At 37.7% G+C, this 14,943-nt stretch overlaps 1 protein-coding gene across 7 annotated transcripts in view; it reads right to left on the bottom strand.

The window, feature by feature from the left end:
- LOC115238383 overlaps positions 1-12,396 on the bottom strand; it is a 122,033-nt gene extending 109,637 nt beyond the window's left edge. For all 7 annotated transcript variants that reach the window (XR_003884492.1, XM_029812148.1, XM_029812155.1 and 4 more), the window contains exons 1-2: positions 12,383-12,396; positions 1,850-2,185 (exon numbers count right to left, since the gene is read on the bottom strand). Coding sequence is in view for 6 of the 7 variants with exons in the window: in XM_029812148.1 (XP_029668008.1) it covers positions 1,850-2,043 (194 nt within the window). In the remaining variant the exon portion in view is untranslated. The remainder of the gene's footprint in view (positions 1-1,849; positions 2,186-12,382) is intronic.
- Between the last annotated feature and the right edge of the window lie 2,547 nt (positions 12,397-14,943).

Raw genomic sequence — 14,943 nt, 5'->3', positions numbered from 1 at the left:
TAAAACGATGCTAATTAAACTGCAATTCAAATATCTTTATAATTTCTATTCTCTCACACTTTTATTACGATTTCTAGCGATGTAGCAAAGCTAATCCTCAACTTTTCAGTACCGAAATGCAATCGTATTATCGTGCAACTTTTGTGCAAAGAAAAAGCAATCTTATTATATTTTACATAAAAACAATTACATTTGCAAATTGTTATCTGACGTAAAAGAGCGATTATACGTATAGAACGTAGATGAAAGAAGTCACGATAGTTCTGGATTACCGTGTATATTCTGTGTGTACGAGATAACTTCACTTTCAGATTGTGTGTCGTAAGAATATCACTTCGATACTGGACAGTTAATTAACGAGAGAAAGAGTCGCGAGGAACGAGCACAGAGGGAAGAGGAAAAACATTACGCCTTAAGGCAAAGCTTGAAGAAAAATGCAAAAGAAGCGGAGAAGAAAAGATATTATAACGCGAGATTATATATATATATATATATATACAATCGATCACACGCGGTCACGAGAGAACAATCGTTCGCGGACATCCGTATCGCGCGAGAGTTCCTGCGGAACTGACAGCACTTCCGTTACGATAGCGTAAAAATCACGAGACCTACACCCTCTCCTCCCTTCATCGTCATCCCCTCCGAGAGCGACGATCACGTGATCTTTCAACCTTCTACCCGCCCTCACCGAGATGCACTCGCCCTCCGCCAGCCCTGCTCCGCTCACCCCCTTTTGCACGACGCCCCTTTCATGCTCACTCCGAAAACGCTCGCAAAATTTTCGCCGGTGTCATTCTCGGTCCGACATTCCAGTCATGTTCCGCTACGATTGGTTTAAGCAAAACGATGGCCAAGGCGAGGCTGTATTTCAAACTAATAGCATAAGGGCGTTTCCGACATATTAAAATTTGATGTATTAAATAGAGGAAACAATAGTTGGAAATGATGATGCAAATGTTGCGGATAAAGAAGGTATGAAAATAATTAAATTATGAATAGATATATGAAATTAAAGCTGTAAGATGTTAAACTATCCGTTAAATAAGATTACAAGAGTCTTAATTTTTTAATGTAATGTTACAATTCTATTTTTTTAATGTTATATAATTTTTTTAACATATACCAATGATAACATATATAGATTCTAAAGATTTATAATCTTATAACGCCAAGAAGCGGAGTCACGCTGCTTTGCATTTCGCTTTCAATTATTTCTGAATAACTCTAAAAGCGCATATAGACTTGTTGCGTATCCTTGTATCGTGTAATCATTGTGTATCAGGGATGCGTTACAAATCATGTAAAAGCTGGATACGAGGATACGCAATAAGTCTGTACAGGCTTTAAGATGGCCTTCGCTTTGAGGGAATATATTGCTGTGAATTATAATATTTCGCTTATCTTACGCAACTTTTACGGAATCGAATTCGTTTTCCAACGACAAATATTAAAGATATTCGTAACATTTCTCTTATACGCAAACAAAATTGCGCCGTGTATTTCGGCAGACGCGAGCAAAATATTCCGAAACGTCATTAAATGTAAAGAAGGTCATAGATCATTCGTCTATATTATACGGAAGCGGTTGTGTGTATGTGTGTGTGTGTCTGTGTGTTTACCGAATAAACGCAGACAGGGTAAATAACGGCACGCTGTAAATCTTGCGCTTAGCTTCGTATCAGTAAACGCGATAATTACGGCGCTCTCGAGAGGCCAAAGAACTCACGTCAAATTTCAGCTTTCTCGCAAATAAAATCATTTTTATAAAAATAAAATTTCTGTCTCTATCCTTCCGGTCGCGACAAATCTAAAACCCCAGAGCTTTAAAAAAGAGAGTCTCCCTTACCTGTCACTTCCGGGTGTTCTCACCACATCGTAGCGAACACTAGGCTTCCTACGACGATCCCTCGGGCTTCTCAGAATTTCCGTGTTGTGTCCGGACGGCTCGTGAACAATGTCACGCAAATAGGTGTGAGTCTTTAACGGCTGATACGCCTCGATCGTTTTACAGGCGCCGATGCAGCCGCAGCACTTGGACATCGCGTTCGATTCTCTTCACGCGACGATCAAATCCTCTTGGCAAAGTTTTCTCCCCTTTTATCTCTTTACCGTTACTACTACTTTACAATTCTCGGAACTGCCTTACTTTCTGGCGAACAGCGAGCGTGTGTGGTATCGACATCTGCACGAAAAAGAAGAAGAAATACACGGCTTTGGCGCTGGCTCTTGGACGAGAGCACGTCCGCCTGATATAGAAGGTCCGAGTGAAATACACTCGACGGTTTATAGAACAGCTCGGTACCGTCGATCCCGCACGGTCGGCGTAGGTGGATAAGAACGGTATAGGAATCGAAAGAGCCCGTGATATATCGCGCGCGTGCTCTTTACGTGAACGAACTTCCGAAAGTAGTCGGTCGATGAAGTTTCGAAAGACCCGGCGCGAATACACTACCGAGGGGGAAGCAACCTTGGATGAAAAGTTGCAACGATTTTTGGTCCATGCGCGTCAGAAACATTTTATTCAAAGATGATGCGCGCGAGGGCGAATTCAATTTTTGAACGCTGTAGATATGGAAAGAGCAGGCGACATGTACTTTACCGTCAAGTATCGCCTTTTTCATTCTCATGAATAAGTAACGAAGAATATATTTCCGTGTTTGTGTATATAGTTTCAAGATCATTTCGCGATTAATCGGAATTTTCACCACGACAATTTGAACACGGCACGCTTTGATTCGCATACTTCAATCATAAGTAAGATTTGGAGAATAAAACCAAAGTAAAGGAGAGCGGGAATGGACCGATAGGAATGCGCGCAACATTTGTGCAAGCACGAAACAATGCCAAAATTTAACCGATGGCGTACCGTTCATCGGAATTGCGAGCACGTACGCGAGGAATGTCTTTTCAGCTACAAATACCATAATTTTCCCGAGCCCCGATCCTCACCGCGCTAATTGTTCGACGATTCTTAATATTCAGAAAACGTCTTCGTCCCGTGATTCACGCCCCGCGTACGTTGTAAGCTGGTGACGAACGTTACATGACATTCACCGATCGTTACACGACAATGTTCGATCGCGCGCGTTTTATTCGCAATAAAATTTCTGAGATCATCCTGAGAACAAAAATATCTTTCACGAGAAATAAAGTTGAAATAATCGCAAAAAAAATCTCAAACGAAAACTCGCATCATTAAATATATGGCTTGTATCCTGAAAGAAATTTTCAAGAGAGATGTTTTTATATATCATAAGTTATACATATATAATTACATATATAATTGTTATTCTCCTCACGCAACTAGATTAATTTCGATGGTAATTATAACCGTCGATTCTTTCTTTATCGCGTTATACAGTTTGAATTTTATTTTCCATCCAGCGAAATTTTTAGGATATTTAATTCTCAATCGGACGCGCCTCGCGTGAAACGTCACATGTCGGAGCACATTGTTGGAAATTCGCGAGTTCCCTCGCGGACGAACGTTTGGAACGATACTGAGAGAACTTCTCTCTGTGAAAGGAGATGAGAGAAGAAATAGAAGAAGAGCCTCAAAGAGAGGAGGAGCGCATATCCTCCGTCTGTACGTCAGCAGGGCGTGACGCATAGTGTGATTTAAATAAGCATAACAATACTTCCTCAGGAACGATGCATTCCTGTCATTATTATTTAACATAAATGCGCATAAAAATTATCCTTTTATAAAAGACAATTAAATAATGTTATATATCTGATAGCAGATTATTTTTTCAATTAATAAGTTAATCAATTCTAAGATCAATTTTTTTCTTCATAATCTAATTTTATTCATCATAAAAGAAAGATTGACGATTTTCAAAAATATTTCGAATGTATGTGAAAAAATATATTGATGATATAACCCACCGAATGTTACGCCAGTGTCGACCATACGATTGCATCGCATAAGAACATTCATCGGCGTATACTGCGAGAACGCGTTTGCTCGACACACGCATCGCTGTAGTCAGCAAACCAGGCGGATCAACAACCGGACATGGCTGCAGACTGCAGCTTCTTTTGCGTTTCGTTTGCTCTTCAGGAGCGCACGCATGATATACGCGAAACATTCGACATTGCGCGTTCGTTTATACAAGCAAAGTATTTCCTTTTTTTTAATAAACCGAGACCATTTAATGCAATAAAGAAATGATAGCCCGTTTTCATCTAAATGATATAGAAAGGGATAATAATAGTAACAATTATACACATAATTAATAAGATTCAAATGGAGTAATAAGGCAGGGAAAAAGTATTGTTATTAATGGTGGTCAGTTTTTCTCGGATGAGGCAACCGGATAAACTCGCAAAATTCTCTAGTGGAAAAATGATAAAAGCCGATAACACGCGTTGTGAATGTACAGAATATATTTCGAGAAAGAACGCGGTTTGGTGCGCAGAGTCGCACGACCTCGAAATAAGACACGTGCACGCCATAAGGGCGACGATCTTACGCTCCGCAAATCCGGATCTCATCCACAAACTTCTATCGCGAAAATACCGCTAATTTATCGCGTAACAAGATATTTCGTACGTCTGTGTACACGACCAACAATGTAAACATGTGCGGTATTTCGATAACACATTGCATTGCGGTGACGCTGACTCGATTAACCTATGTCTACGAGAATTACATCTTAACATTTGCTGTAATTATCGGAGCGTGATGTATCGCGAAGCGAATAGAGAAAGAAAGAGAATGTGCTGACAATGAGAGCAATATAAATTAAAGTACGATGCAGCGCAACATATCTGCGACAAATCGCGGAAATATGAAGTGCGACGATATCAAAATACGACATTCGAATTTATTTCCCTTACATGTACATTTTGCTCTTTACATCTCTCCGATACATGCATTTCTTGTCTTAATATGAGACATGGAGAAATATTTTTCCGCGATCTTTTTATATCTCTATTAGATAGCTATATATTCGAATCACGTTTATGAGATTTAAGAGACCATGCTTCTTTCGACTCAATATTAATTTTTTTATCCTAGCTTATATTTTTAATTAAACTTAAAGAGCTTAAGTAAAAGAAGATTTGACGATGTAAAAGCAAGTGCAATGCGACCACGTACATTCAGCGGTTTCAGAGACAAATTATGAAAGCTGTGTACACGAAAAAGATATTACGTTAAGTATCAAGCATCATATTAAAAAGTTCATTTAAAAAGGATTAACAAAAGAGAGCGACTTATTAAAAAAAAAGTCAATCATCATCGATTATTACCGGTTTATCGTCGCTTTTCCATTGTATTTTACATATGTATGAATATGAAGACGCAGACACAGGGAACGTAAAGTGATTATAAAATGTTAAGATCGATATTTTGCTTCCCTGTCTCGCAGTTCTATCCGATAAATCTCTTGTAATGGCCATATATCAGGTATATAAATATGAAACCGAAATTTGCCCATAGATGGCCCTAGCTGTCAATGTAGTTACCGTCAAACCGCGTCATTGGCGCCATTTTCTTGTTTTGCCATCTGATAAAGATTTTCAACTCACAACAATACAAGTTTCATACAACAGCATAGTTTTTAATAGCGTTGAACATGTCGAATTTTGTGCCTGGAAACTACGATTTGCGGACAGCATTGATTTTCTGTTACCATTTGAAGAAAACTGCTGCAGAATCGCATCGAATGCTTGTCGAAGCTTACGGTGAGCATGCTCTTGGTAAATCACAGTGCTTTGAGTGGTTTAAAAAATTCAAAAGTGGCGATTTTGACGTGAGAAACGAAGAACGTGGAAGAAGGGTGTGATTTATTATGAGCTGCTAAAACCTGGCGAAACCGTTAATACTGAACGCTACCGACAACAAATGATCGATTTGAATCAAGCTTTGCGTGAAAAATGACCAGAATATCAAAAAAGGCAACACAAAGTGATTTTGCTTTATGATAATGCATCACACACAGCAAAACCGGTCAAGGAAATGATTGAGGCGTTTAGTTGGGAAATACTTTCGCATGCGGCTTACTCACCAGACTTGGCTCTATCCGATTACTACTTATTTGCATCGATGGGACACGCACTTGCTGAGCAGCACTTCACTTCTTACGAAAATGTACGAAAATGGCTCGATGACTGGTTTGCCTCAAAGGAGCAACAGTTTTTTTGGCGTTGCATCCACAAATTGTCAGAGAGATGGGAAAAATGTATAGCTAGCAATGGGCAATACTTCGAATAAAATATTTTTTATCATTTTCATACAATAAACGTGTATTTTCTATACAAAAATTCCGGTTTCATATTTATATACCTGATAGGCGTGTAATCCGTTTACCTCGAGGGAAGCGCAGCTCTTTCCCGTCCGGGACGACAAATTTATTAAAGACAAAGAGATCTCTCGGAGGAAAGAGGTCAAAGATAAACTGTACGGATAAGTCATCCGGTACGAGTCATTCGATCACGCGCATTCTCTTTCTTTTCCCACCTAAATTCGCTTCTTACGTCGATCGATAATTGCTCTCTTTCATCGTACGCGTCATTTAATCCATTCCGTTTGAAAAACCGGAACTCCGGTTGAGATAGTAACTGTTGACTCTTCCCGACATGCATACGATATATGCGCGCACGTGTTCGTGAATTATATTAAGAAGTTTATGAACATAAGAGGGCGAAAAAGATATGCTCGATGCAAGAATATATTATACGATGTAAATAGGATTAAATGGTAATAAGCGATCTTACGATCGAATTAAAAGTGAGTTAAAAGACGTTTCCATCTTTTACGTTTACATCATAATAAATATATTACGTATATTTATATATTTAATATTGGGCATATTAAATTATCGCGTGTATCATTATACTATTATATGTTGCATAATAAGATGCAAGACAAGAAAAACGAGCTAATTATGTGAAGCGTGTAGTCAATGTTTGGCGCATCTAAGAATATCGATGACGGACAAAGTTAGAGAATGAATCGACAGAGAGATGGAAGGCAATATTCATGCACTCGGTGCCCGTGGTAGTCGCGAGGTAAAAGTCAACGCTCTCATAATTCAGTACAGTGCGCAATATCGAGGAACTGCGGAGTTTCAGCGCCAGCATACTTTCGTATTTCACCTAAAACAGGTGGATATTGCCGACGATGCATCACCCACGCCATTCGCCGGCGCGCGCATCCGCTACCACAATTTAGCCAAGAGTGCAACCGCAAGATCGATTGATTTTGATCAGTGCCGGCTTTTTCGCGACACACAATTTGCACGTGGTTAACGACGTGCAAATTTTTCAAAATTACATACGTTTAACGCACAACAATTTTAAGTATTATAATTGTAATAAGCGAGCATTTTCGTAGAATTAAATTCGTATAAATAACCGCAACTTCTGTTTTATTTAAATCAGTTCAGAAAAATTCGCGCGAATCTAATTTTTATACAGAAAAAAAAGAATTATCAATTTGCCAATAAATTATTAATATAAAAAAATAGATCTCATTGATTTCAAAAAAATATAAAAATTATACTTCATCTATATAAATTTCCTCCAAAATATGCATGAATTTATAGACCGACTTGATGTTTTCTTTGATTAATTCGCAATTCTACTTTAAGAAAAATTCGTTTAAACATCTATTGTGATTAAAAAATTCGGACTTTTGTGACTATCGCCAATTGGTTGAAGATTGTCGGAAACTTTCGGTTAGGAAAAATTCCAGCTTGCGGCAAAATGTCCGAATTGCTTTGCGCGTTCCGATCTTATGATTCCCCGTGGATTTTCACGTCGAGACTTTGCCCGTTTTTCTTCTTTTTCTTTTAAGAATAGTCAGCCGCGTCGTAAACTCGTTTGTAATATCCACAGAGGACAAGCTATAGTAACAAGAGATGGACAAGAGAGACAAAATAAAATTATTCGCTCGTTACTGCTGTAATTCTACCTGGATTATCACAAGAATGCTCTTCACTTGCAAAGGTTCTTAAATGGGTTATAAATTACGATAATAATTATCATAATTAATTTTTCGTTCAATAATTTCAAGATTGACGAGTATCTTTCCAAGAGTCAAATTGCAGGTAGAATAATTCCTCTCTCGCGGAAAAACGGATACTGCGAAAACTGTAAGAATGAAGGATAGTATTACGCCGGTAGAGTCACGAGAAAAAGAAAGCTTTTTTCTTCCGTTAGCCGCGTTTTTCTCATTGTTTCACCGGTCCCCAGATACGACGAGCTAGTAAGACGAGAACTATAGTGCGAACAAAGACTTTTCTATATAATAATACTCCGTCCAATTTTCTTACTTGGGATTATCTTGTGTGAAAGATATCGTATAAAAATCTTTATCAAATATTTATAATTTCCGTAGGAAAAATTTCTTCTCATCTCTTCATTGCAATTTTAGCGCTTCGATAACGAAACAGTTTTTTTTTTCGTTGATAATGGAATATAAATAATTTTTAAATAAGGCAGATCTCAAAAGTCTCTCTAAATTAAATTTAAGTAAAAACCATTTTTTCAAAAAAAGAAAAAAAACATTTGAGAAAATTATAAAAATAGTACAATTTACTGACTTAGTCATTTTACCTACATTCTATTTTAAGATTTTGAAAGAATTTAATTTAGAATATGCTTTGATTTCATTTCCAAAAATGAAATAAAATATATTTCTCATTTTATCCTAATCTATTTAATAAAAATAAACATTTTCCGTGATTTGAATTTAAAAGATATTGAAAATACATCTATCCAATCCTGCTGATGAGGTATAACTAATGAACGTTCCATAAAAACGCGCGGCAGCGAGACGAAGGAAATTGAAGATTTCAGAAATGACTCATGGAATCCGATAGCTATTCAGGAATTATGTATCCTTCTTACCTTCCTTGCGCGAATTGCCGTATAAAAAGTCCAAGTCTGAGGATGGATATTCCAAGGCGCACTTCGAATTCGAAAGTGGGGAATGAGACTTTCATCGAAACTTTAATCGATCATGGTGAAAAAAGGTATGTTGAGGGCAGAAAGAGAGAAAGAGAGAAAGAAAGAAAAGAACTGACAAAAGAAAAACGAGAGGAAAGAGAGTGAAGTCAAAGAAAGCGAGGAAATGTACGGATTCTCGCCGCGATGCTTTTATCCCCGATATACATTTGCCGATCGAATGTGCGTGCACATTGCAATCGAGTGCACTCGAGAAAGTAGCCACGTGGCGCCGATACGAGAAGAGACTCCTGTCTCGTTCAATTTCAACAAAAACGGCAATATCCTGTGCATTTGACGCTGGGTGTATTTCGCGAGCTATACGAAAAAAAAAAAAAAAAAAAACAAAAAAAAACGAAAGCATAGGAAAAATCGTGTGACATTCGTTATACTAAATAAATCGCAACTTCCAAAATTACATCCATATATGCACCGAAAATAATATTAATTACTATATTTATTCGAATATTTAGCAGAATGCTATCGAATTATTTTTATGATTTGTTTCGCAAAAGCTAGCGAATCGACGAAAATGAAAGGCAGGAATATTTCATAATGTAGATGTAGATAAATGGGAAAAATAACGTATTTTTCTATGTACAGACATACTATCTTGAGAAGAAACATTATCATGATAAATTACAAAGTGCTCGGTGCAAACAAAAAATGTAAAACAAACGAAGAATTTTAGTTTTGGCCGGAAATGCGTGCGTAATGTGTCTCTCAACATTTCCCGACATTTCGGTGTGATCTCATCTCATGCGCGTTATGGCGTTTGCTTTGTGTGCAAGTATTCATAACAAAAATAGAGAGAGAGAGAGAGAGAGAGAGAGAGAGAGAGAGAGAGCCAGTTCTTTTCGACAAGATGCAAAAGAAAAAAAAAAAAAACAAAAAAAAACGAAAGCATAGGAAAAATCGTGTGACATTCGTTATACTAAATAAATCGCAACTTCCAAAATTACATCCATATATGCACCGAAAATAATATTAATTACTATATTTATTCGAATATTTAGCAGAATGCTATCGAATTATTTTTATGATTTGTTTCGCAAAAGCTAGCGAATCGACGAAAATGAAAGGCAGGAATATTTCATAATGTAGATGTAGATAAATGGGAAAAATAACGTATTTTTCTATGTACAGACATACTATCTTGAGAAGAAACATTATCATGATAAATTACAAAGTGCTCGGTGCAAACAAAAAATGTAAAACAAACGAAGAATTTTAGTTTTGGCCGGAAATGCGTGCGTAATGTGTCTCTCAACATTTCCCGACATTTCGGTGTGATCTCATCTCATGCGCGTTATGGCGTTTCCTTTGTGTGCAAGTATTCATAACAAAAATAGAGAGAGAGAGAGAAAGAGAGAGAGAGAGAGAGAGCCAGTTTTTTTCGACAAGATGCAAAAGAGCGGTACGAAGGAAAACGGGTAAACGAGGACGCGGCAGTAAAGGAATGCAATGCCCCGACATTTCGGTGTGATCTCATCTCATGCGCGTTATGGCGTTTGTTTTGTGTGCAAGTATTCATAACAAAAATAGAGAGAGAGAGAGAGAGAGAGAGAGAGAGAGAGAGAGAGCCAGTTCTTTTCGACAAGATGCAAAAGAGCGGTACGAAGGAAAACGGGTAAACGAGGACGCGGCAGTAAAGGAAAGAAGGAATGCAATGCGGTCACAACATCAAAGTGAAACGAGATGATGAGTCGTCTGGCTGCAGTCGAGCGTGCATGCTGAATGCACGGATGCTGCCGAGTGCAGGGGCTTATGGTTACTGCCGGAGTCCTGCGCGAACGCCAACAGGACGATTCTCATTTAATGTTCGGACTTCGAAATCGTTCTGTTAACGGCGTTCTTACTGGACGCGACGTTTGCACTATGCAAGATATCTGGACCGAATGGACTCTCTATTTCTCTCTTCGCTCTCACTATCCATTTACGATTTCTTTTAAACATTCCGTTATTCGCACCAACGACCGCTCGTGTCACGGTCGCATTTCTCTCCTTTCTTTTTCTTTCAAATATTCAACTATTATTGGATATTTTATCTGAGATAAGGAAACAGTTTTCGCATAGTTGTTTGAATAATTTTACGTGCCGCTGAAAGGCACGCGAAAAAGTTTTCAAAGGTTTACCGTTGACCGTATTCGCGTTAGATATCTTACGTCGCATTTTATCGATCGTATGCTTCATGGCTCATGATAAAAAAAGCTTCATTTCGTATAACTTTCCGGCAGACTAATTCCCGATTTCCCGATCGGCTTTCCGCGACGTTCCACATGAACGCGTTGCGTTATGTCACGGAAGAAGTTACTCGACGGATGAGGAAATCGTGACTCGAAATATATAAAAACGCATTTATTTTTGTAATATATAATATATATGAGCTATTTTTGTTCTAATTTTCACAACTCTTTCATTTTCAATATTAGGAAGATATTATAATTCGCTATTAGTTTCTACATCTGGGATTTGAAAGGCTTTCTCTCTCTCTTTCTCTTTGTGACACTCCGTTTAATCTTCATAGATCAGTTAGAATACGCGATATAGCCGAGCTGTGCAGCAATATAATTCAACTATTTTAAATTCATGTCGAAAATGCACAAAAACATATTAGTTTAAAATTTATAAAAACTTTATGTTGCAAAATGCTTGTCAACAAAACTAGATCAACCTGATATTTTGTAATGGCGTTTCATTTAATTCGAAGTAAACAAATTTTAGAACTGCTTTTTGCAGTATAATAATATTCCTTTTTCAGTGTGTATAATCAATATTTTAAATATAATCCTTATTTTGTTTAATTATAATTCCTATGAACTTGGGCGAAACAAGGAATATTTCTCATCGATTTCGAACGCGCTCGGGTGTAAATTACACTTTGCTCAACCGCGTTCAATATGTTCTTAATTGCGTTATTTTACGCAAAGCGCAACTGCACTTTGCTTTTAAGCAAATTCCGCTGCACCGAGAAATCGGCGAACTGGGCTTTTGTATATATATATAATGCTTCAATCGTTAAATTGTCAGACGAGAGACAGAAACCTGCATGCATGCGAAATGCCGGAAAACACTTTAGGCTGCTCGATCAAAGCTCAATGAAATTCGAGTCGAATTAAACAAAATGATTTATGGAGCACCTGTCAACGCGAAGATCAACCGATTCTTGTGAAAGCAGCAAACTTTCAAAGAGAAGCCCGTAGCGCGAGTTATTTCTCACGAGACGAGACAGATCAGTGTTCCACGACTGACTTTGTCAGCAAAAAAAAAAATAAAATAAAATAAAATAAAAATAAAAAAAAAGACGTATTATAACGGGTATCGTTGAGCTCTAATCGAACGTGAAGGGCTTCTTCGTTCCTCGATATGAGAGACGAGAAACAACGCAACATTCCAAGCGGAAGAGAAAGAAGCGGCCACTCACCTCCGCCACGATCCCGGCTTCAACGAACGGTCTCACGGCATCCAGCATCCTCTGTTCTCTCGTTCGCTAAAGTATCCTCTCCGTCCTGCAACCTCTCTTTCTCTCTTGTTCCAAGTACGTAATCGGAAACGGCAAGCTGCAAGAAAGACGACGATATTAAATTTAAAGCCACAGAAGGGCACTGTTCTGGCGGATATGCGCGTGCGTGATTATTTTAACAGTTCTCACAAATTACAACTTGAGTTTTTTTTTAAATATATATGGGCGAAAAAGAAAAAGGAAATATCTGCGAAATAAATTTTTCAGAAACTGAGAAAATAAATATGTGTATAACATCGAAAAATTTCATTTATATGAAATAATTGAAATTTTATATCGATACACGAAATTGATAATGAAAGGAAAAATTGCACAATAAAATATTTAAAATCCAATACTTTTACTTAATTTTTCTCTATTGAAGTGCTGTCTAATTTTATAATATTTACATTTGCTTTCAAAGTACATTGAACAGCTACACTACAAAAAAAAAAAAAAAAAAAACTAAAAGTAAAATTTAAGATATAAAACATCTAAAAAATTGTGGCGAAAGATTTTATATGTGTTCCGACAAGCCTATCATTTTGTTTATTAGTGATTAATAACATTTATAGTATAATGTATAAGCTTATAAATTCATTTGAACTTTACAGCGCATTCCAGCGCATGACAATTTGATTAGTCCACGACTAAGAATTACATTTACATAATTTTCTCCTTCTTATACGAGTAGCTCTTTCTTTTAATGATCTTTCTCTATGTCGCTGATACATCAATGACATGGCAAGAATGCCTGAATACGCCTACAACCGAAATATCTACCTGAGCAATTCACTTTACCAGATTGCTTATAAATCACGGATTTATTTCGTTTTCCGACGGTTCGTTCACACAATTTTTGTCACGTTAATCGCACCTTCACGATGTCTTGATAAAATCATAGAAACACGTTACTTCTTTTTGCTCCCCGTAACACGAGGATCACTATCGTGTAATTACCAAAGCTACATACCGTTGTAATCAATGATAACATATTTTTGTGTTATCAGAGATAGATTAACGTACGCATGTAACGTATAAAAAAAAAAAAAAAAGACAGAAATTTTGCGAATAGTATTATATTGTCATTAACATTAATGTTTCTATTAATCGCAGGTAGATTTGTATGTCTATCACGAAAGGATTGATCGGAGGCTGTAATCGTTGAAACTCACCGTCCTTGGTTCAAAGTAACGAAGAACCGACGCGTCCTCAGGAATGTGGTCGTCAGATCGACGCTTTACCGATCGTGAAAGGTATAATCCATAATCTACTTTGTGTGTGTCACTGCACTTAATTCAATACATACACTTCCCACGCGATCAATCTTTTTTTGGCGAACACGCTCAACTCTCTCGCGAATTGTAAAATCTTCCGTCACGAACGTCCGAAGCTACATTTTTCGCTTCGTTTCTCACCAGATTTTTCGTAACGATATCCAAGAAAAATCACATTTCCTACAGTAAGGCATCGTTTACCATTTATATTCCGATTTCGCAATCTCTTTTGAGGAAGTAGTCGTCGAAATTCAAATGTCACATCGGTCGAACGTTTAAAAAGATCGTCGTACATGCAAACAAATGGCCACGCGATCGGTAATATATCAGATCCTTTTTTTGTCCAAAACACCGACACAAAAGCACAATGTTTACCGTTGTTTACCGTTTCCCTTACAATTTTTCGCAAAAATTTTTCGTCGCTTTTCCGAAAAATATTTCGACGATCGAACAAACGATCGCCGCACGAGCAGTGATGAAAGCGCGAGCGAACCCTGCGATGACGCGTCGACGCGCGGTTCGAGAAGAGGAGCCAAGAAAGCTCTCACCGATCTCAATCGTACCTGCAAAGATCACCTGAGGACCACTTTTTTTTTCCAACGCACGCAACACGCGTTTTCCGCCGCGTTTTTTGAACGATAAACACACACACCTGGGCGCGCGCGCGCGCCATGAGAGCACGCGAACCGCATAAGGACGAAACCGACACGATACTGGATGAGAACGGGCAACAGGTTCGTCGGCTTGCCCCCGAGGAACGCGATGAAGGTAAGGGGAAACAAAGGGGGGGGGGGGGGGGTAGCAGCGAGCATAGCCAGCCAGGTAAGCCGCCATTGCTCCTGACGCAGCATCCAATCTGTCAGTGGCGTAATTAACGAGACTCTGGGCCCCACGCGATTAATATAAATATTATTTTATAAAATGCATTGACAGCCATGTCTTTGATTCAAATATAAATGAATAAAGCAATTTGATCTGGATTTGAACTAAATTCAAAATCAAAATACCTATTCAGTTTTAAATTCTTTTTAGAACTAAAAATACAACAATTTTATTACAATTCCAAATATACAATATTGTAATAAAAATAATGAAAAATAGATATGTTCCTTGTAAAATTTGGAAATTATTTCTGACAAACTTTAATATTAGAATTTTTAGCATGTCTCACTTCAAATTAAATTCCGTTACATTAATATTCACTTC

This window comes from Formica exsecta, unplaced genomic scaffold, assembly GCF_003651465.1.
Source record: "Formica exsecta isolate Colony F162 unplaced genomic scaffold, ASM365146v1 scaffold333, whole genome shotgun sequence".
Taxonomy (NCBI): Eukaryota; Metazoa; Arthropoda; class Insecta; order Hymenoptera; family Formicidae; genus Formica; species Formica exsecta.
Note: the sequence above shows the minus strand (reverse complement) of the source record. Positions and strands in the feature narration are given on the sequence as shown.